Raw genomic sequence first — 24,329 nt, forward strand, 5'->3', positions numbered from 1 at the left:
AGAAGCAAGGGAAAAGAATAAAGGAAGATTTGATAAAAAACATCGATTACGACCCAAGGCTATTGAAGATGGTGATTAGATATTAGTTTATGATAGTAGCTTAGACAATCAACATAGCACTATGAAGAAGTTTGCAAAGAGATGGTTTGGTCCTTATACTGTCAAAAGGGCACACAACAATGGAACATATTCATTACAAGAACTTGATGGTACAGAATTGAAGGTACCCATAGCAAGCAAACGAATCAAGTTATTTAAACAAAGAGATGAAGGCATTTGTTTTGATGAAGAAGAAACTCAAATAGAAGATATTGAGATTGGAATAGAAGAGCATATTGAAGATCAAGAATTGTACCAAGATGAAGAACATTCTACATCAATATATTGAAGAATCATTGGCGCATGCCGAAGGATGCTTAGATATAGGGGGGGTGGATGTCGTGATGTAACACGAATAATAGGTGAAAGAGTGTGGAGATTATTATAATTTAAGAAATCTTAGTTCAAAGTATTAGAACAAATTATCTTAGAAATATAGTTAATAGCTAAAGGGGTAGAAAAAATAAAAGGTACCAATGCTGCCTTTTAGAAAGGTGACTTCTACTTACTTTGTAGTACCATAAGTAAGGCAAATCAAAGTAGATTAGGAAAATAAATGATATAAGAATCCTTAGAAGAAAATTAAGAGTAAATTCTAGAAAAAATTTACTTAGAAAAACTAGATATTGATACCCGGAGAGGGCCGGTTATGAACCAAGAACGAAATCAGACCCTGAGGCACAAAACCGAGTCTCGACGACAACTCTAAGATTCTTTGGTAGATCAGAGAAAGGGATTTGAGAGAAGATTGAATAAGGTTTCTATGGGTATTGATTTTGGATGATTCGGAGTTGATATGAATTTGTAAGAGCTTTGCAAAGTTGAGTTTTTTTCCAGATGACTTGGGTTTTATGAAATAAAATAGGGTTTATGTTTTGAGTGATTTCGAGAGTTTTGTTGTAGATCTATGAGTGAATATTTTTGGATTCATGGTTATAGTTGTGTTGAATACATGTTGTAAATTTGAGCTTGATCTAATGGTTGAACTGAGAGATATTGAGGTTTAAGTAAGTCAAGGTCTCAGAAAGTAGAATTTTAGGTCCAGTGAGGGTTTTTAAGATTTCATGCAATCTATTGATTGGATTGGAGTAAAACTTGTGTGAGAGGATATTAGACTTGTTTTCCTATATTCATGAGAAATTTGAAACCAATCGAACGGCGCAAAAAAGAGAAATTGACTCTAGAAGGTTGGCAACAAGATTGGAGAAGCAGGCCGGCTAACACCCAAACACATTTTTGAGGTTTTCGTCAATTTGGTAACTCCGATCCTTTTCAAAATGTTTTTATTTGCTTCGAACTTGATTTTTAAGAAGTGTGCAAATTTTGAATTGAGATCAAAAGTTTATTCATTAGATATTGAGGTTTAAATCTGTCATAGGAATTATTAGGATTTGGATTAAGGTTTGGCTAGGATTCGGTTTAGGGTTTGGATTAGGCTTTGGATTAGGATTTGGATTAGGATTAAAGATTTAGGATTTGGTAAGGATTTGATTTAGGATTTGGATTAGGGTTTGATTTAGGATTTGGATTAGAGTTTGGACTAGGGTTTGGTTAGGGTTTGATTTAAGGTTTGGTTTAGGATTTAGGATTTGGATTAGAATTTAGGATTGAATTAGGATTTGGATTAGAATTTGGATTAGGATTTAGAGTTTGGTTAGGATTTGATTTAGGATTCGGTTTAGGATTTAGGATTTGGAATAGGATTTAATTTAAGATTTGTTTAGGATTTGACTTAGGATTTAGGAATTATTAGGATTTAAGATTTAATTAGGTTTGGTCTAAAGTTGAGTGAAATTCAATAGGATTTTAATTAGAATTAAATTAAGGTTGAATTGACATATATTTGACTAAAATTTGTAATCATTCTAATATTTCTTTAAGAATTTTATTGTTTGTTTGAAATTTCTTTGAGTTATTGTCAAGGACAAGAACTCGACAAAAAAATAGTTCAGACAAGTAAGCCTTCACTCAAAGAAAAGTAACAAAATATGAATAATAAGTATGTATATTGAAAAGAAAAACTAGAATGGCTATTGCCAAAAGACAAGAAAACTAGAGACCCTTGAAACTAGACTAGAAGCAAGAAAGGAGTTGATAAGAGTGAAGAAGCCTTCACTCTTGTCTCTATATATACTATCTAATTAGGGGCTACGTGGCGACGTTCATAGGACCTCTAATATGTGTTGACTTTGTAGGACACATGCCTTGACTTATAAGGTAAGTTTTTCTACGTGTGAGCCACATAGTTAGCTTGATCTTCAAGCTAACAACATGTGTGGCACATGGCCAACTTGTTGACCACGTTTCTAATCCAAAAAGTCAATTAAAGACACCTTTGAAGTCAAAGCAGCGTCTAGGAAGTTTCTAAGAAGCTTCTATATTAAATATTATAGAATTAACTTACTTTTATGTACTTTTACTTACTTCTACCTATTTCTATATGTAATTATTAGCTTACATGATTATGGTCGTGACATTATCCCCCCTTCTAGAGACGAGTTCCACGAGGAGCGGTCATCATATGTTGAGGAAATCTATGATGCGACGAATTGTATTCGCCACATACTCTGATCTCTATTCTCTCCGAAGATGATTGATAGGGCCTCTCAACCATCGGTAGTGTCCCATACCAGAGGCGGGAAAACCACCCAGTTATTTGATCATTGTTGAGGCCTTCGTAACTTCCTTCGAATAGATTATTCGGAACACCATCAGGAGTTGTTCCTACCTCTAGCAAAATCACCAAACATCGAGAGTCCCTTTCCAAATCGTGATACCAAACGCGTTGTATCTCACCATCTGTTCGAGGAAGAACATGTCGTTCTTGAAGATCTTCATCTCGATTGCGTCGTCTTGAAGATTGTGACAATCGTAATGTCTCGTCCAGCAAGTCAACAAACGAAGGTTCTTGAGTTGAATCCGCTGGTTGTTGGCTCTCCATCTAATTAGCGTCACAAATGCAAAGAAGTTACAAACAAGGATAGGAAATTGAATGTTATCTTGTCTCAATCTTGTCTCTTTTATAAGAGAGATTTTCATCTTGGTTTTGATGGATGTCGTTGATGAAAAACTTTGACTTTAGCTGATGCATTTGCTAGATTCTTGGATGGCTCCCATGTGCGTTCACTAATATCATATCCGTGCCAATGAACAAGATATTCTAGCTTATTTTGGCACCGCCTTGAGTCTAATATCTCTTCCACCTCAAATTCTTCATTATTATCTACTTCTATAGGAGGCGGTGGCATTTGTCTTCTTCCTTGTATATCCACTGTCTTATATGGTTCAAGAAGAGACACGTGGAATACAGAATGGATCTTCATTGACTCCAGTAGATGTAACCAATATACAACTGGGTTGATCTGTTCAGAAACAGAAAAGGGGCCAAGCCTACGATAGTCCAACTTGTCACAAGGTCGAGTAGTCTTGATATTGCGACGAAGTAGCCATACCTTATCACCCACGTTGATTTGTGGTTGCTCCTTACGATATAGATCTGCGTTTATTTTTTGTCGTTCTTGAGCTTCTTTCAATTGCGTCTTCATTATTGTATGTAACTCTGACAACCGATTTGCCATATCTTCTGCTGCAGGATTATCAACTTTTGAAAAATCAAAAGTATCAAGTCGTGGATGATAGCCATAATTGGTAAAGAAAGGTGTTTGTTACGTGGAAGAATGTACCGTATTATTATAAGCAAACTCTGTCAATGGCAGAAGGGTTGTCCAATCATCTTGTTGGTAGTTGATAGTACACCTTAAATATTGCTCCAAGACTTGGTTTACGCGCTCTGTTTGTCCATCAGTTTGAGGATGGAAAGCCGAAGATAGCTTTATGTCCACTTTTAAAATCTTGAAAAGGGTCCTCCAAAATCTTGACACAAATTGAGTTCCCCTATCCGATATGATATCTTTAGGTAATCCATGATAGCGATAGATATTATCAATGAAAAGCTTAGCTGTTTCTTCACCTGTGATAGATTTTGTACATGGCACAAAATGTGCCATCTTGGTGAAACGATCTACTATCACAAATATAGAATCATAAGATCTTGAGCTTGGAAGATCTGTGATGAAATCCATAGAAACAGAAGACCATGGTTGTTCTGGTATAGGTAATGGCTGAAGAAGTCCGTAAGGTCGATGACGAGGAATTTTTGATCTTGAACAAATATCACATGATTGTATAAAGTCTTTGACTGACTTCCACATTTGTGGCCACCAAAAATCTCTTGATATGAGTTCCAAAGTCTTATTATATCCAAAGTGCCCTGTTGCTGGAAAGTCATGACGTGCTTGAAGAACACGTAAACGTGCTTCTCCTTCTGGAACATACAGGCATCCTTCAAAATATAATAGATTATTCTTGAACTCGAACTTAGAAGGATCATGAGACTTGGAAGAATTATTCTCGATATCATAAATAAGAGGGTTTGAGGACATACTGGACTGGATTTGCTTGAGAAAAGTTGAATCAACAGTCAATGTTGATTTCATTGCTCAGAGATGAAATTGCTCTGGTTTCAAGAAGACCGTTCTTTGTTGCTCAAAAGCTACATCTCCTTCTTTTGGTGCAAAATAAGAACGTCTAGATAGGGCATCAAACAAACCTTGTTGTTTTCCTGGCCGATAAGTGATAATGAACTCGAATCTTGACAAAGACATACTCCAACGAGCTTGACGACAATTCAACACGCGTGTTGACATAAAATAATCGAGGTTCTTGTGATCTGTATACATAGTGACTGGACTAGAAGTGCCTTCTAGATAATGACACCATTCTTGAAAGGAATCCATGATCGCAAGAAGTTCTTTATCGTGGATCTCATAATTGATCTCGCCTGCTGAGAATTTTCTTGAATGAAAAGCTATCGGATGAAGTTTATCATCTGTTTCCATTTGTGATAAAACTGCACCTAAGGCAAAATCTGATGCATCTGTTTCCATAAAAAATGCCTTGAAAAGATCAACACGATATAAGATTGGTGCAGAGACAAACGATGTCTTCAAGGCTTCAAATGCTGCTTCCGCTTCTTGATTCCATTGGAATTTATCTTTACTAGTCAAGCGTGTAAGTGGAGCTGCAACTCGTGAGAAATCTTTGATGAAGATCCGATAGTAATTGGCAAATCCCAAGAAACATTGGACATCTCTTACTGTCCTTGGAATCTTCCAATCCATGATTGTTTGGACTTTCTTAGAATCCATCATGAGACCATCATTTGAAATGATGTATCCTAAAAAGTCAACTTGAGTAGTGTGAAATACACACTTTTCCATCTTGGCGTACAATCCAGCATCTCTAAGTTTTTGTAATACTTGACGAACATGTATTTCATGTTCTTCGACGTTCTTAGAATAGATCAAGATATCGTCTAGATAGCAGACGACAAAATTGTCTAAGAATTTACGAAATACATCATTCATGAGATGTTGAAAAGCAGCTGGTGCATTCGTGAGTCCAAAAGGCATGACATTATATTCAAAATGTCCATACCTGGTTCGAAACGCAGTCTTCCATTCATCTCCTTCTTTGATCCGTACTAGATTATATGCTCCTCTTAGATCTATTTTTGTATAGATCTTAGCTTGATTCAACTGGTCAAGGAGTCCTGATATCAAAGGTAATGGATACCTGTTCTTGATTGTGATCTTGTTGAGTCCTCGATAATCAACACACATTCGTAAAGATCCATCTTTTTTCTTTACGAATAGAATTGGAGCTCCTGCTGGAGATTTTGAATGGCGTATGAAATTCTTCGCTAAATTCTCGTCAATATATGTCTTGAGTTCAGCCATCTCATCTTGCGATAAACTGTAAATTAGTCCAAATGGTGGCTGAGTTCCTTCCTTGAGGTCGAATGAACAATCATATGGGCGATGCTCAGCAAGAATATCTGCATTTTTTTTCTCAAAAACGTCTTGATATTCTTGATATTGACTTGGAATGCCAATTGAAGTCTTTACGTTTTCAAAAATAGGTGCAGCATAAATAGCAAAAGTTGATCCTTCTTTTGCTGCGTGTATAAATGCTTTTGCACCTATCAGTACGGGTTTTACTATACTAGACTTATAATTTTTTACTTGGTTAGTAGAACTATTAATAACGCTCTGGAAAAAGTCAAGTTTACGCGAATTCGAATCTATTCGAGGGTTATATTTTTCTAGCCAAGATAAACCTAAAATAACTGGATTGGACGGGGATTTAATTATGTTAAAAGCTATGTAGCTATCATGACCGTCTATTGTTACTTTTATAGGATGAGTTTCATGAGTGACATCTCCAGAAGACAAGGGACGACCATCTATGACTTCTACATGTACTGGTTTAGGTTTCTGTACAAAGGGTATTTTACGACTTTTAACAAATTGTTCATCTTAAAAACATGCTGAGGCTCCCAAATCTAATAAAGCAGAGGCTTTGTAATTCTTAGGTCCTAAATATAAGTCTATTATAAAACAAGGAGAGGATTCTGAGGAGAGGATAGGACCTTCATTAGAAATTGTATAAGGTTCCAGCTGCACGGTCCCTATTGTAGCTGGACGAATCCATTTTCCGACATGTTGTCTTCTTTGACCGCCGTACCCCTCATTTTATAGTTGCGTTGTTTCTTTGGACAATGTTGAGCAGTGTGCTTAGGTTCTCCGCAATATAAACATAATCCTTCTTGACGACGACGAATCTTTTCTTGCTCAGTTAGGGGTTTAAAACGTACCGCGTCAATTTGCATGTCTTCTACTTCTGAATGTACGTTTGGCAAAGATGTTGATGTTGCCATTGAGTAATAACGTTGAGGTTCCCGTGAATGATTCTCGGATCAAAATTTGAAAAGTCGATTATCACATTTTACCGCAAAATCGATTGCTTGACTCAAAGTTTGAGGATCAGGTAAGTTGAGCATCAATTTCTTTACTTCGTATTGCAATCCATAAAGAAATTGACTCATGAGTGCAGCATCATCCCACTTGATGTCAATTGCAAGTTGTCAAAATTGTGAAGCATACACTGTTACTGAACGATTTCCTTGTCGCAGAATTCAGATCTTATTTGTTGCAACACGAGTTGCATCGTGTTCACCATACATAGATCGAAACTCTGCCAAAAAAGCTTCCAAATTGTCCAATATTGAATTTCGTTGTTCAAGAAAAGACGAAAACCACGATAATGCAGAACCAGAAAGTAGAGTGCCAATAAACCTGACTTGTGATCCTGGAGTTGGATAGCTTTGCGGTTGAAGTTCAATTGCCAATTGTACTTGATTGATGAACCCTCGAAACTTTGATCTCGTACCATCAAATTTCTCAGGTAAGGTAATTCTTGGTTCTCTAGTGCTTATAGGGTGTTGTACAATTGGAGAAGGAACGTTTTCGTATTACGTGCTTTCCTGCTCGAGAATGCGCCGGGCGTCTAGCTGTAGAAGGTAGTATGGAGATCCGCCGATAGTCAAGCAGTCTATCAGTTTTTACTGCTGGAATATAAACGACTGCAACAATGTACCGTAAATCTATACGGATGCTCTTCGACTGCTTGTCGAAGTCTTTTCTTTTGCCCCAGCCGGTAGGTCTCTAGACGTTACAAAGAACCCCGAACAACCCAAACTGTTAATCTTCAATACCCTTTTGTACTTACGATCTTGTATCCACTGACTGTCCTGTTAGATTAACCCAATAAATTTCATTCACTCCGCATACTCAATCCTATAGACACCCTTTTAATCCTTCAATCACAGACGTAATTCGATTTTACAAAACAGTCAAGAGTATTCAAACCTACTTCATTTAAAAATCCCGATTCACTATTACAACACTGACTTCAGCAGCGATTGCCTCAGCCATCCCAAAACTCTACGAAGAAGAAAAATCCAAATTCTATGTCTTTCCTTCCCCGACCCGAAACATGAAGCTCCTCTCTCTAATTCCCTTGATCTTCCAAAAACCTCCAATGAGAAACCGAACTGGTAACCTTGCAAAAGCTTGAAAACTCACTCCCCCCCCGATTCCCCCGAAAAAAAACCCCCCCCCCTCAAAACTATATCCCCCCTAACCTTATCCTCTGAATTTCTTCAATCTTCCGTCTTAGATCCGGAATTGGCTCCCACCTCAAGCTTGGATCCGAAATTGGCTCTCGCCATCAAGCTTTCTCCTCCGTTTTTACCTTTAAGAAATCCACTTACTGAAAACAACGTTCCCTGAAACGGCACAGAGAACAGAACAGCCTGAAACAGAATCGAACCCCGTAATCGGGACCACATTGAGTCGCCCGACCAATTCAGGTCCTATATTGGGAAAGATGCCCGTAGTAACCTGGATGCTCGCATAATTGGGTCAAATTGGTCTTCGCGTCAGATTGGCTGAGGCCCGTAGTAAGACCTGGATTTTTCCATAACTAGACTGCATTGGGTTGCCCCACCAATACAGGTCTCATATTGGGCAAGAGGACCCGGATTGGATTATCGAAATTGGATCCAATTGGCTCCTCGAACCCGTCGTGTGAATTGGTCCTTCTCTTCCTGCTGACTCCCGTTATTGGAATCGAATGGAGCATTTCAGTATGCCCCGGCTGACTGTAACGGAGTGACTGAACCTGACCACTCAGTATTTGTACTGGAGTTGGTTGATGCTCCCAATATTCGAGGTAACTGAATATTAATAAAATTCCCCTTTCTTTTTATTTTCACTGTATACTCGTGTTACAACACGACATCCACCCCCTCTGAACCTGTGCATCCTCCAGTATGCACCATTTTACCCAATTGCTGTTTGATTCAGAATATATCCCCTACGTCTTTGTCTAGTTCGTCTTCGTCACCTTCATTATCTATATCACTTTCATCTTCTTGCTGCGGAATCTCTATACCTTCATTAAGGTCTTCCATATTCATCTCCGCGTGTCTTCGTTTAAATATTTTTACTCGCTTCCCTGCAATTGGTATTTTCAATTTTGTACCATCTAACTCCTGTAATGAGTAAGTCGCATTATCATGAACAGTTGTTATAACATATGGTCCAAACCAACGTTTTGAAAATTTCCGCAAAGTACTATGTTGATTATCCAGACTATTGTCATAAACAAGTACCCAGTCACCTTCCTCGATTGCTTTTGGTCTCAATCGATGTTGCTTATCGAATCGCGCCTTGTTTTGTAACCTTGCTCTTTTTAACCTTTCCAATGCTATCTGGACATCTTCCGTTCTTTGCTCCAATTGTCGAATCCTAATAGCCAAAAGTTCTTCTCTTGTCAATCCATCTTCCCATGGTAGCATACTCCAAGTAAGTACCTTTTCTTCAATCGGCATAATTGGTTTTTGACTTGTCATAAGTTCTACTGGCATATATCCTGTCACCAAACTATGTGTTGTTCGATTAGCCCATAATGCAAATGACAAAAGTTGTGGCCACTCTTTAACTTTCCCATTACAAGCTTTAACCAATGCTTTCACAATCGGCGGGTGACCGCGTTCGCTTTTTGCATTCCCTTCCGGATTATAAGCAGTAGTCAGTGATAGTTTAACTCCACATTTTTCAAAGAACTTACGAGCTTCTTGTGCATTTAATTCTCCACGATCTGCAGTGATTTTTCCTACGCACCCGTAACGGCAAATGACATCTTCAAGCAAAAACCTACAAATCCCCTCTGTAGATTTTGTCCTCAATGCTCTTCCTTCTACTTGATTTGATAAATCTTCACGAGCTAAAACCAAATATCTCATCTGCCATAACCCAACCGGCATAATAACCAAATCAACAACCCATTTAAAATGAATAGCCAGAGGATACGTAGGATGAAGACCATCTCGATGTCGGATATTAGAATACAATTGACAGATTTCGCATGACTCTACAAATGAGAGCACATCTCGATACATATTTTTCTACCAATATCGTTCCTTGAGTTTAGCAAAAGTAGCTCAGATTCCTCTATGCCCTGCCCATAAACTATCATGAAACTCCTTTAATAATTTTAGTTTTTCTTCCCTTTTGCCTATCACTCGTTGTGGCATCCCAATTCCTTTCTTTGGTCTCTTCCATAAGAATCCATCTCGAAGTAAAAATCCATATGCTTTTTTTCTTATTTGTTTGAATTTTTCTGTAGACCAATTCCCTTGCTTAGACAAGGTATTCAAATAATGACCAATATCCAATAATTCTCCTTCATAAGATTCTTCAAGAAATAGCTTGTCTTCTCTGTTGAGATTTGATATTGAATAGAATTTCAATCCGACATCATCAATATCTTCAACCATTTCGTCCTCCTTCTCGTATCTTGCTCGAGATAGCATGTCTGCTACTAAATTGTCCTTTCCAGTGATATGCTTAAATTCTGGATTTAGTGACTTAATATAAGCAATCCATCTCAACATTGCAATATCTGGCGTTGAACAGTTAATAATCATTCCAAGCAATGGCAAGCAATCTGTTTCAATTACTACTACTGCCCCAATCAAATAGTCCTTTTCAGCTTTCATAGCCGAAACGACTCCCCAAAGTTCTCTTTTGACTTGCGAATATGCACGCTGACGAATACTTAAAACTTTAGCCCCAAATCCAACTGCAAATCTACTCCCATTCGAATCATCTTGACCCACAGTCCATCCAACGGCAATTGGACTAGCGTCTACAGTAAGAATCACTGGTCTATTACACTTATAATCAACCTTCCTCAATATTGGAGGTGACATCAATAGTTTCTTCAATCTTTGCATTGCCTAAATATACCTTTCTTTCCATTCAAATCGGTAACCCTTGCGTAACAGTTCATATAATGGATCCGCTATGTGAGCAAAATGAGGGATCCAGATTCGATAAAATACACATGCACCCAAAAACCTGCGAACCTCTGTTAAAGAACCACAATCCTCTTTCATCCTTCCAATTGCATCAACTTTAGTCGGATCTGGTTTTCTTCCGTAAGATCCGCATAAATGTCCAACAATTACAACCTCTCGCACTCCAAATACGGACTTCATACCCGATAATGTAAGATGAACTTCTCCAAGCCGAGTTAAAATCTTTTCACAATCTTGTATATGATCAACAACATATCTGCGACACCCCCTCGTATCTAAAGTTTCATCCTTGTCTCCTTCTCTGCACCCTTTTATAGGAACATCATCCAGAAAAGGCATAGTCTTTTCCGGAATAAAATCTCTCAATACCTTATTCATCCCATTCATCATATGCGCAACTGAGTTGGTCGCGCCTTGAGGAAGAGTGCACATTCTAACCAATCTAAGCGGTGTTCTCATCGTTGTCATATCTCTACTTCCTTCGGCAAGTTGAAATTGATCATAACCTGAATACAAATCACCCATTGAATAGATCGCCCTTCCAGCAAACGCCTCAGCAAATTCATCCACAATAGGTCCAATTCCTGCATTCCTGACAGTTACAGCATTCACCGGCTGCATATCTTGAATAAACCGTAGTGACCCATTCTTCTTAGGTACCGTAAACCATCCACTAGAATACGATGCAAATGAAGGTTCTAATATTTTCATCTTTATCTTTTCTTTTAATAGCTCAACCAATTTAGGTAAATGTGCCCTCGGTACTGGAATCGGTCTTAGATTCCAAGGTACATGTGGTACAGTGAAGATAACCATAGGTGTTACAATATTTGGATCCACACACCCAATTTCATGAGAATTGAAGGCAAACGATCTACCTTGTTTAGCCAACATCTTTTTGAAGCAAGTAATTTCCTCCGGCAATAAAGAACCATCAGAACCAATCTTCAATTCTTCAAAAGTCTCTTCAGTAAACTGATGTCCAATACTCATTAGATCTCTTAAACTTGCTTCTTTTGATACTTCTCCCATTTGTTCTTTAAAATCCTTTGGTAATGGTCCGGCAACAGGCTTTACCTTCTTATCTGCCGTTTTATATCTCGTCTCTACTGTGACTTCTGGTGCTTGAAAAGATTTAAGCATGGTATAAACCTCTCTCGAATGAATCTCAACAATCTTATCATTATCTCCTAACCCAATAGATGTAATCAATTCCAATGAATCTTCCAGCCCATTTTCTTCATAAACACCCAAAATCCTCTCATCATCTTGCAATGTACCTATCTTGCATAACTGTCCTTCAATATCATATAATCTTTTTCTTTCTTTTCTTTTAAAATCATCAACTTTCTTATACATAATATTTCCATTCTCCAATATACCAATAAAACTCGCATCAAAGGCACCTTCATCTCGCGAGAGTACCTCCTCTTTTGTACCTCCATAATCTCGCTTTACAGTGGCACCTCCCCAAAATCCTTAAATCCTTCAACAATCTTTGGCAATGGTTTCTCCCTCAACCTATCTCGATTCCGTTCATGGTTAGGAGGTACTGTTAGAAATTGTACAGCTTTCCTCCCATCTTCGCTCCGTACCCTTGCATAAGCAGAACCATCGTCAAGTATCTTTGTTTCCATCCGTGTTGCCGTGATATAAGGTTGTCCTAAAATCAACGGATAAGACGTTGTATCTTGAACGAAGAAATGTTGCTCCGTCGCAACATCCCCAATCCGAATTTTGACATCTGGACAAGCTCCATATAATTCGCCTCGTGTGTTATTAGCTGCTCGTATTGCCCATCCATGTTCCATATCAATTGGCCATTTTTGCTTCTTATAAAGATCTTTAGACATGAGATTTATTTCAGAACCATAGTCTACCAAAGCAACTATTGGTTCTTCTATATCTCCTATCTTCACCAATACCTCAGTAGTTGTCCTTGCCCAATGCTTTCGAGTATAATGGCTCAAAGTTTCTATTTCCTTGTCACTAGAATCTTCGAAACGTACTTGCTGATTATACCCATTCTTTTCATTTGTTGATTGCTTGTAACCAATATCAACCTCTTCTTCATTTCTACATATTCTTGCATCAATAGCATGACTCATTCCAGTTTCACTCATTAATTGCCTCTTTCGCTTAATGCTGTCAATGATAATATCATGAAACTCCTTCTTTGCAATTTCCAAGACTTCTTTCAATGTGAATTCCACCTTAGCATTTAATATACGTTCTTCCAACACCCCTTTCAAATTTGTTGCCGCTTCAATATCAGAAAGTAGCTTATAAGCAATTGATTTGCCCTTATCTTTTGTCTCCGTTGTTTTTTCTTCCAATGATGCTGAGGTATCCTTTACAGGTAATTCTTGTGAAGCTGCCTCCCGAGCCTTGTCTCCTCGAGTTTGCCTCTTAAAAGAATTTCCTTCTCTAGTATCATCAAAATTTCCTCGTCTTTTTTCTTCCATCAAAGCTTCATGTTGGCTCTTAGCAATATATGCATGAACTGAAAGAGACTCAACAGGATCCTCCCAACATGTTCTTCCTTGTATTGTAGCTGTAGTTCTCAATAATGCTTCTCGAGGTAATTTTCCTTCTTGTATTGTAGAAATGGCAGAAGCCCAAAATTCACTAGTTTCCGTACTTCCACCAATTTCATCATCTACTCTAGCACCATAACTTGCACTTTCTCGTACAACTGTTTCATGCTCTTTTAAGTAATCTTGAACCAATGCTCTCATTCCTCCCTTGCCAAAATTGGTTTGAAGAAGATCCTCCCTATCTTTCAATGCTATCTTCCCATCTTTCCAGCAAATAATTTCCTGCCGTATCATATTATTAAATTCATTGCAATCTTTTCTAGTGTGTGAAGCATCATCACACCAAATGCATCTTTGTACATATCCTTGTTTTGAAACATTCTTCGAATTGTTTATAGAAGTATTCTCTTCAAGTCTTGCCAATTTGATTTGAAGATCTTGCATTCCTCGTATAATTTCTTCCATACCCATATCTGCTTTCTTTGACAAGGATGTCGAAGGTTGAACTGCAGGAATTGTCGGTGGTGTTGTACGTACTGGAGCTTTGGGTGCTTGTACTGTTTTCGGAATATTGCTCCTATCCTTCTTCCTTTCTTTTTTTGTAAGCAACCCCACCGCATCTTCAACGTTCTTCCACTTCGTTGTCAATCCTTCATCTTCTTCTTTGTCTTCAAGAAGGAGTTCCAATTTCCCTTGCAATTCTCCATCAGCAGCTTGAAGAAATAGATCAACTTTGTTCGGCTCCAATGTCAATTTTTCTACCTTCGATAATTGAGAGTACTGCCTCTCAAATTCCCTTAGTAGCTCTGTTGCTTGTAAATTCTTATTGGGCCGTTCAATCCATCCCAGAAACAGCTTCTTAGTAACACGATCAGCATCTTCCAAGAAATATTTGTCTTTCAATGCATGTGAAAAATCCTCCCATGAATTCCCACAACGATCCGTAATCGATGTAATGTGGTCCCTTATCTCCGGTATCGTGGCAAGTCCAAATAGTGCAACCATTTTCTTCTCAGAAATCCGATTTAATTCCATTTCACGAACATAACATCTTAAATACCTTGAAATATTCCTCCCATCAAATTGATCAATTTTATTGACCACTACTTGCAATGCTTTGGTTGCCAAAGCTTCCTTTCGATCATTGCTTTGCTATTGCTACATTGACAATGAGAAGGCTTGAAACAAACTAGCAATAGACGGATCCATGTGCATACCTTGTCCTTTAGAAGACTCCCCACCAGAAACTTCTCCCAAAAATCCTTCAAAATTTTTATTTTCGTTTTCCATAAAAAATAAAGATAAAATCAACCGAAATCCAATACCTTCCACCTCAAGCTTTCACGTCGGGTTCACCACTTATGTCGTATTATGTGCTTTCCTGCTCGAGAACGCGCCGGGCGTCTAGCTGTAGAAGGTAGTATGGAGATTCACCGATAGTCAAGCAGTCTATCAGTTTTTGACTGTTGGAATATAAACGACTGCAACAATGTACCGTAAATCTATACGGATGCTCTTCGACTGCTTGTCGAAGTCTTTTCTTTTGCCCCAGCCGGTAGGTCTCTAGACGTTACAAAGAACCCCGAACAACCCAAACTGTTAATCTTCAATACCCCTTTGTACTTACGATCTTGTATCCACTGACTGTCCTGTTAGATTAACCCAATAAATTTCATTCACTCCGCATACTCAATCCTATAGACACCCTTTTAATCCTTCAATCACAGACGTAATTCGATTTTACAAAACAGTCAAGAGTATTCAAACCTACTTCATTTAAAAATCCCGATTCACTATTACAACACTGACTTCAGCAGCGATTGCCTCAGCCATCCCAAAACTCTACGAAGAAGAAAAATCCAAATTCTATGTCTTTCCTTCCCCGACCCGAAACATGAAGCTCCTCTCTCTAATTCCCTTGATCTTCCAAAAACCTCCAATGAGAAACCGAACTGGTAACCTTGCAAAAGCTTGAAAACTCACTCCCCCCCCGATTCCCCCGAAAAAAAACCCCCCCCCCTCAAAACTATATCCCCCCTAACCTTATCCTCTGAATTTCTTCAATCTTCCGTCTTAGATCCGGAATTGGCTCCCACCTCAAGCTTGGATCCGAAATTGGCTCTCGCCATCAAGCTTTCTCCTCCGTTTTTACCTTTAAGAAATCCACTTACTGAAAACAACGTTCCCTGAAACGGCACAGAGAACAGGACAGCCTGAAACAGAATCGAACCCCGTAATCGGGACCACATTGAGTCGCCCGACCAATTCAGGTCCTATATTGGGAAAGATGCCCGTAGTAACCTGGATGCTCGCATAATTGGGTCAAATTGGTCTTCGCGTCAGATTGGCTGAGGCTCGTAGTAAGACCTGGATTTTTCCATAACTAGACTGCATTGGGTTGCCCCACCAATACAGGTCTCATATTGGGCAAGAGGACCCGGATTGGATTATCGAAATTGGATCCAATTGGCTCCTCGAACCCGTCGTGTGAATTGGTCCTTCTCTTCCTGCTGACTCCCGTTATTGGAATCGAATGGAGCATTTCAGTATGCCCCGGCTGACTGTAACGGAGTGACTGAACCTGACCACTCAGTATTTGTACTGGAGTTGGTTGATGCTCCCAATATTCGAGGTAACTGAATATTAATAAAATTCCCCTTTCTTTTTATTTTCACTGTATACTCGTGTTACAACACGACAACGTGATTTGTTGTAGATGTTGAAGCAGCTCCGATCATCTCTATATTCCCACTTTCTGCTATTCTTGTTCTTTCCTATGTTGGTGAATTGAGTTGATGCATCGCAAGCATTAACTCCCTCATTTGCTCTTGCATTTGTGCCATTGCACTCTTCATTTCAACAAGCTCTGCCATAGTGACACTAAGAAGAAAAATTTATTTGATACTGCTCAAGACAAAAGAAAAGAAAGACTTGATAACAAAGAAGATACTAAGAACAATATCAGTTTAGAAGTGGGTAATCCGCTAACTTCTAATACGCTTATGCCTTGTCAAGAGAAAGGGGTAATCCACTCTTACTCAAGAAAAACAAAGCTCTGATATTGTAAGTACACTCTTGTCAATCTGTCAAGGAGAAGAACTCGACAAAAAAATAGTTCAGACAAGTAAGCCTTCACTCAAAGAAAAGTAACAAAATATGAATAATAAGTATGTATATTGAAAAGAAAAACTAGAATGACTATTGCCAAAAGACAAGAAAACTAGAGACCCTTGAAACTAGACTAGAAGCAAGAAAGGAGTTGATAAGAGTGAAGAAGCCTTCACTCTTGTCTCTATATATACTATCTAATTAGGGGCTACATGGCGACGTTCTATAGGACCTCCAATATGTGTTGACTTTGTAGGACACATGCCTTGACTTATAAGGCAAGTTTTTCTACGTGTGAGCCACATAGTTAGCTTGATCTTCAAGCTAACAACATGTGTGGCACATGGCCAACTTGTTGACCACGTTTCTAATCCAAAAAGTCAATTAAAGACACGTATGAAGTCAAAGCAGCATGTAGGAAGTTTTTAGGAAGCTTCTATATTAAATATTATAGAATTAACTTACTTTTATCTACTTTTACTTACTTCTACTTATTTTTATATGTAATTATTAGCTTACATGATTATGGTTGTGACAATTATTTTGAATTTGATTACATTTATTTATCATTATTATAGTCTAATTAGAGCATTGTTAGTATTCTATTAGAATTAGGATTTTGTTATCGCAATTTCTATTCTTCCTTCTACAGCCAGGTGCCTAGAGCATTCTCAAGCAAGACTTCATATATTACGACAGCGGTTATCATATGTTGAGGAAATCTATGATGCAACGAATTGTATTCGCCACATACTCTGATCTTTGTTCTCTTCAAAGATGATTGATAGGGCCTCTCAACCATCGGTAGTATCTCATATCATGGCGAGAAGAACACCTAGTTATTTGATCATTGTTGAGGCCTTCATAACTTCTTTTGAATAGAACATTTGGAACACCATCAGGAGTTGTTCCTACTTCTAGCAAAATCACCAAACATTGGGAGTCCCTTCCCAAATCGTGATACCAAAATCTTAATTTATATTACTATATATATTATTATCTAAACTTGATCTTATGTTAATATATTGGCCTTTATAAAGTGATAATATTAATGTATAATCTAGTAAATTATTTCTTTCAAATGGCAACTTCATCATCTTTGATTCTCCTCTTCTTTTATAATAGAGTGCATTGCGGACTATCTTCAATATTCAAATAGAAACATTGACATGATATAACACAACTAATAGGTGAAAGAGTGTGGAAATTATTATAATGTAGGAGATCTTAGTTCAAAGTATTAGAGCAAATTATCTTTGAAATATAATTAATAGTCAAAAGGATAGTAAAACTAATAGGTACCAATATTGTCTTTGTAGAAAGGTGACTTCTACTTACTTTATAGGACCATAAATAAGGCAAAACAAAGTAGATTGGAAAAATAATTGATATGAGAATCTTAAGAAGGAAGTTAAGAATAAATTTTAGAAAAATTTATTTAGAAAAACTAGATATTGATACCCAGAGAGGGCCGGTTATGAACCAGGATCACAATCAGACCCTGAGGCACAAAACCAAGTCTCATCAACGACTCCAGGCTTCTTTTGCAAATTGGAGAATGGGATTTGATAGCAAACTAGATAAGGTTTCTAATAGCATTGGTTTTGGATGATTTGGAGTTGTTATGACTTTGTAAGAGCTTTACAAAGTTAAGATTGTTTTTGGATGACTTGGATTTTGTGAAATAAAATAGGATTGATATTTCTAGTCATTTCAAGAGTTTTGTGATAGCTCTATAAGTGAACTTTTGTGGATTAATGGTCATAGTTGTGCTTAATATTTATTATAAATTTTAACTTGATCTACTGATTGAATTGAGGATTATTGAGGTTTAAGTAGGTCAAGGTCTAAGAAAGTAGAATTTTAGGTCTAAGGAGGGTTTTTAAGATTTCTTACAATCTATTAGTTGGATTGGAGTGATATTATGTGAGAGGATATAAGACTTGTTTTTCTTTGTGTATGAGAATTTTGAGATCAATCAAACAGTGAAAAAGAGAGATATGGACTCTAGAAGATTAGCATTAAGGTTGGAAAAGGATGTCGACTAATACTTGAGCATGTTTTTGAGGTTATTGTCTATTTGATAATTTTGATCATTTTCAATTTTTTTTGTGCTTATTTTCAATTTATTTTTTAAGAAGTGTGCAAAATTTGAGTTAAGATCAACAGTTCATTCATTAGTTATTGAGGTTTAAATCTATTATAGAAATTACTAGGATTTAGTTATGATTTGGTTTAAGATTTAAGATTTGGTTAAGATTTAGGATTTGGTTTAGGATTTAAGTTTTGATTAGGGTTTGATTTAGAATTTAAGGTTTGGTTAGGATTTGATTTAGGATTAAGATTTGATTAGGATTTGATTTAAGATTAGGGTTTGGTTTAGGATTTAGGGTTTGGTTAGAGTTTGGTTAGGATTTGGTTTAGGGTTTAAAGTATGGTTATGATTTAATTTAGGATTTAGGATTTTATTAGGGTTTAAAGTTTGGTTATGATTTAATTTAGGATTTAGGATTTTATTAGGATTTGATTTAGGATTTGGTTAGGATTTGATTTAGAGTTTAGGATTTGGTTAGGTTTTTATTTAAGATTAGGATTTGATTAGGATTTGATTTAAGATTTAAGGTTTTATTTGAGTTTGTTTAGGATTTAAGATTTAGTTAGTTTTTGGCCTAAAGTTTGAATGAAGTCCAATAGGATTTTAACTAGGATTAAATTAAGATTGAATTGAAATATATTTGAGATATATTTGTGATCATTCTAATATTTCTTTAAGATTTTTTATTATTTCTTTGTAATTTCTTTGAGGTTTCTTTGAATTTGATTAAAGCTTGCTTAGCATTGTTATGATCTAATTAGAATTTAATTAATATTCTATTAAAGTTAGGATTTTGTTGTTACAATTTCCATTCTACCTTCCACAGTTAGGTACTTGGAGCATTTTCAAGCAAGACTTCATGTATTACGACAGCATAACTGCAGATAAGTTCAATAATTTATTTCATAATATTAAAGATTCATAAGTAAGAGAGCCAAGAAAATGAAAGTCTTATACATGAAGTACTTTACAAAGATAATGAAATTATAGAATGTATTAAAGCATCATCTTTAACATCCTTGAGCTTTAATAATGTATAAAAACTACATCATGGTTGAAAATTCTTTTAATAGAAGTTTTTGAAGATTTGAGAATTCACACTTAGCAACTAAGTTTTTGTTTATAAAATGGTATTGTTGATACAATGAACGATCTTGAGGGTGGCCAAGAATTCAACAAAGATTGAGAAAAAATTGTCAAGTTGAATATGTCTTTGAGCTATTATATGTAGCATTGAAAATACTTGCACCAACTTTGTAAACATTACAATATTCTTTCTTAAAATTAGATGTGCATGGCAAAGAATTAAGATAGTTTTGAAAGCATCGATATATTTTGAAAAGGCTTTTGAATTGTGCTTTGAACAAAAAGAAAGGTTTTCTTTTTAATACTTTGATGCTATAAAATAGATTGATTTTTTCTTTGAAGTTTTGATTTATTACAAATAAAGATAACTTAGGAGTTTGGTACACTTACACTTGCTTTTAATCTACTAGAAAGAGCTTGAAGTTTATCTCATATAATTCTTACCAACCACCATTTAAAACTAGATGAAAACCACTTACAGCTTCAAAAAACTTCTCTAGTGAAAGATGATGTTGATACATTAGCCAAGTTTATTTGATCCAAGAAGGCTGGTTCAAACATTTGATCAAGTGTTCTTGTGAATTGATGTGATTACTACGGTGTTGATAGGACAAACTTGACAAGGTTGAAACATCAAATCTTGTATGACTAGGTAGCTCCACAATTATAGAATAAGAATTGTAAGAAAGCTTTGTAGTATGTTGATGCTTTGAGGCAAACATTAGATCATTTGATTACGTCATATTTTGTATTTAGAGCATTAAGAAAATTAAGAAGAAAAAATGATATTTAGTGTGTCCTCTTCATGCTAATTGGTCATGGTAATGACCAAGTTGATGTCCATGTCTAGGCACTAGATGTAGTCATTGAAGAGTGAAAACAAAGTTGATGTCTATGTCTAGACACTAGACATAGTCATTGAGAAATTTGATGGTATTGAAAAGGCATTTTTTGATCTCCTCAAGTACTTTGGGCCATACAAAGAACAGTTCCTTGCAAAAGTGTTTAAGAGCCTTCTTTGGCAAGAGCTAGCTGGAGGCATGAGTAGAGGCACTAGATGCATTAAGCAAGTCAAACAGGCTTTGAGGATTGTCCATTGACAAAAGATTCCAATGGTTGTTGCAGAGAGTGAAGGTCTGGCATTGGAAGATAGATAGAGACTAATGGCACAAGAACCGATACAATTCATTTTTGTTCTTCTGTGGACCAGGTAAGATCCATAACTGTGCTAGGTGAAACTACTTATTACTATCCTATGTGGTTGCATATACATTATTGCACCAAGTGAGTGCAAAACTATGGTGACATTCACAACACACTATGTAGATACACAATGAAAATGTTTCACAAAACAGGGCCGGCTTTCAGGATGAAGAAGAGTGGAGGGATGAATAATAAAAGGAGAAGGATAAGCAGAACAGAGATGGCGGGGAGAGGGAGGCTCATTGCGGCTTCCGGCCCTTCACCCGAGAGAGTGTGCCGTCGAGAGTGGCAGTGCCGCAGCAGCAGATTGTCGATCCCACGCATCGCATCGCATTGCCTCTTCTTCACGACTCCCACGCCCCCACTCACCAGGTAATAATGCTCTCAGATTGCACCCACATCGCCTTCCTCCTCTCCGATCGCCGCTTTCTTTTCATGTCCGCTGTTCGCGTCTTTGTCGATGCTCCTGTGTCCTGGCCATTAGCGCTTGAAATTTGGTTTCATACTCTTTGGTTGTGTGGACTGCGATCAATGTTGGGTAGCTGGAACCCCTTTTCTCTCGCTGGTACTGTACCGAACAGGATTTCGTTTTAGTTTCGCACCACTGCTAACAATTTATTCAGCTTGTGCTTTTGTTCCTTTCGGAATGTCGCACCAGCAAGGAGTTCGCTCCGCCTGGCATGTTTGCGGAGTGGGAACGGAGTTGGCCGAGGCTGGTCTTTCTTTCATGTCTGCTCTTCGTTCAATTGAACTTTGCTTTGAGGGAGACTCTCCGTTTTGGTATTTTAGAACCCCGCTGACATCCATTGTACTCGTCTCGTTTCGTTGGGATGGTTTGTAGCGAGGAGATTGTTCGGGAAGGCATGCTTAGAAGTCGTTGTGGATATTGAAGGGTGTTCCATTTTGTCTCCGCTGTGGCCTTATGCTGAGCGTTAGTAGTTGCATTAGATTCTTTCTATTGCCGCATTGGCCATGGACATGGTGGAATTTTACAGCATAGGCGAATTGCTGATGTTATGCTTTCTGTGAACTTCTGCAATAGCCACAGATGGCGCAAACAATTTCTTAGCAATTCTGCACTTCAAGAAATATTGTTATAATTCAATTTGAAAAATAAATTTATGTTGTCTTTTCCACCTTTTTAGGAATTGTGGAAGTGCTCAGCTTTGGACTAGACGAAGTGAGGCTTCTCCAACATGGGCCTTCATCAGTCTGGTTCGTATCTTTCCTTGGCCAACGGGTCTCGCCATTGTTTCGCCTTTAGCTATAAATTAAGCATTCTTCATTGATTACTGGTGATCCTTGATTAATGTATGTTTTGATGTGCGCAGAGGAACTGGAGTCTTGCTTAGCTGTTGCAGTAGAAGTTGCTAAGAAAGCAGGGCAAATCATCAAGGACGGTTTCCACAGAGCGAAGGCCGTTGAGCACAAGGGCCTGGTAAGCTTTTTTGCATTCTCTTCTTCTTCTTTTTGTGTGTGTGTGTGTGTTCTGTTTTGGTGATGTTTCTGATATTGTTGTTGTATTTCGTTGTTCTTGTTTTCTGGGTGGATTAGCGGTACTTCATTTCCTCTCACGTCCAGAACTGACAGATCAGTATAACTTCCCTGCAGGTAGATCTTGTCACCGAGACGGACAAAGCCTGCGAGGATGTGATCTTCACGCAGCTCAAGGAGTCCTTCCCCTCCCATGAGGTACTGTCACCCATCCCTGCACCTTGTGACTTTCTTTCTGCGAATGCAAGATATTGTTGATGCATATGTTTTCATTTTCTTGCAGTTAATAGGAGAGGAGACTGCTTCCGTAAACGGAATCCCAGTCCTGACAGACTCGCCGACTTGGGTGATTGACCCCCTGGACGGTACCACAAATTTTGTGCACTCATTTCCTTTTGTGTGCGTCTCCATTGGTCTCGTCATCGACAAAGTCCCCGTCGTGGGCGTTGTCTACAACCCTCTTTTAGACGAGGTACGTATTGAAATGATTTCTAGGTTTGGTGGATGTAGTCTGGGAATTATTCCATATTGAAAGCCACTGCCGACAATCTTCCTTTCTTATCAAGATATAAACTCTAAGCCTGAGCTCGTCGTTTCTGAGCGAGTTGGATTTGTATCTCCAGCTCTTCACCGGAATAAAAGGGCAAGGAGCTTTCTTAAACGGACAGCGCATCCATGGTGAGTTGCTCTTAGCACCATCTCTCTGAGGTGGTTTTGATTGCCCACACATTATTATGACTATAGTTTGACTAAGTTCAGATTCTTAACTCGAAGCCATTGGGTATGGTGATTCCAGCTTCAAACCAAGAGCACATAGGAAATGGATTGCTCGCCACTGAGATTGGAGTCAAGCGAGACAAACAAACGGTGGACCGTACCTCTAATTTGATCAACTACTTTCTCTACAAGGTGTGTTAAAACTGAAGTTACTGCTTGCGCTTTTGGTCGATTAGTTTTCAAGCTTTGTGATGGCTAGCTCACATGTCGATTTTCGTTTTCTGCAGGTACGGTCTCTTCGTCTTAGTGGTTCTTGTGCCATGAACTTGTGCGGTGTTGCCTGTGGGAGGCTTGACATGTTCTACGAATTAGGATTCGGAGGCCCCTGGTGAGTGACTCTTGATTGACGTGGAACCCAGGGCCATCGTGGAATCATGACAGTACCTCATGGGAGGGGAAGGACTCCTTGAGCTGCGTGAAGATTATTTTTTTCAGATTTTTGTACTTGTATGCTTTTGACCCTTTCTTTTTCTTTTACTATCATCGTTTTTATAAATTTTAATTTTAGTTTTTCGGAACTGGAATCAGGGATGTCGCTGCAGGGACGTTGATACTTCGAGAAGCTGGTGGGCTCGTCTTTGATCCGTGAGCACTTTCCACACCTTTTAATTGTCACTGAAAATTGCAGTGAACCGGGTGATGCTTACAATAACTCGATTACGATTTTCTACTCCCTTCTTGATTAGTTTATAACTGATGTGAAGGATTGTGTCATCATCCCAACGCAGGTCTGGAGGTGAATTCGACATGATGTCGCATTTGGTAGCAGCATCAAATGGCCATCTGAAGGGTGCTCTTGTGGAGGGCTTGGTGGCTCATATGTGATGGATTAATTCTTATTTTCATTTCTATTATTTCACATCAATAAATTCCCTTTTCAAAGCATATGACCCATCTTTGGCCAGGGGTTGTCTAACATCAAACCTTCTTTTGTATCATACCTTATCAGAGAGATCTGTTATAACTGATCACTTTGATCCCAACTTGAGCTACTACATAGTTAGGAAGTTTCAATTGTGGGTGTCAGCAGGAAAATGAGATCAAGAATGCATTCTACGAGGATAGATACTCATCAATCAGAATCTAGAGAGGACTACGTACTATTAGTCCAGTCACCAGACACAAAACATTAGAGCCCGAGACT

At 37.9% G+C, this 24,329-nt stretch overlaps 1 protein-coding gene across 3 annotated transcripts; it reads left to right on the forward strand.

Moving 5' to 3' along the window:
- Positions 1-21,215: 21,215 nt before the first annotated feature.
- Positions 21,216-24,070, forward strand: LOC112295845 (inositol monophosphatase 3). 3 transcript variants are annotated; one of them, XM_024547848.3, is made up of 10 exons: positions 21,216-21,694; positions 22,060-22,129; positions 22,246-22,352; positions 22,526-22,606; positions 22,692-22,880; positions 23,032-23,086; positions 23,205-23,317; positions 23,413-23,513; positions 23,714-23,770; positions 23,914-24,070. In XM_024547848.3, exons 2-10 carry the CDS (start codon positions 22,111-22,113, stop codon positions 24,008-24,010), a joined length of 819 nt encoding a protein of 272 aa, XP_024403616.1. In that variant the 5' UTR covers positions 21,216-21,694; positions 22,060-22,110; the 3' UTR covers positions 24,011-24,070. The 3 variants fall into 3 exon arrangements, with proteins under 3 accessions (XP_024403616.1, XP_024403614.1, XP_024403615.1); XM_024547846.3 differs by having other exon boundaries at positions 21,216-21,286; XM_024547847.3 differs by having other exon boundaries at positions 21,329-21,479.
- The last annotated feature ends 259 nt before the right edge of the window (positions 24,071-24,329 follow it).

Source organism: Physcomitrium patens, chromosome 19 (assembly GCF_059467195.1).
Source record: "Physcomitrium patens ecotype Gransden chromosome 19, ASM5946719v1, whole genome shotgun sequence".
In the NCBI taxonomy this organism is placed as follows: Eukaryota; Viridiplantae; Streptophyta; class Bryopsida; order Funariales; family Funariaceae; genus Physcomitrium; species Physcomitrium patens.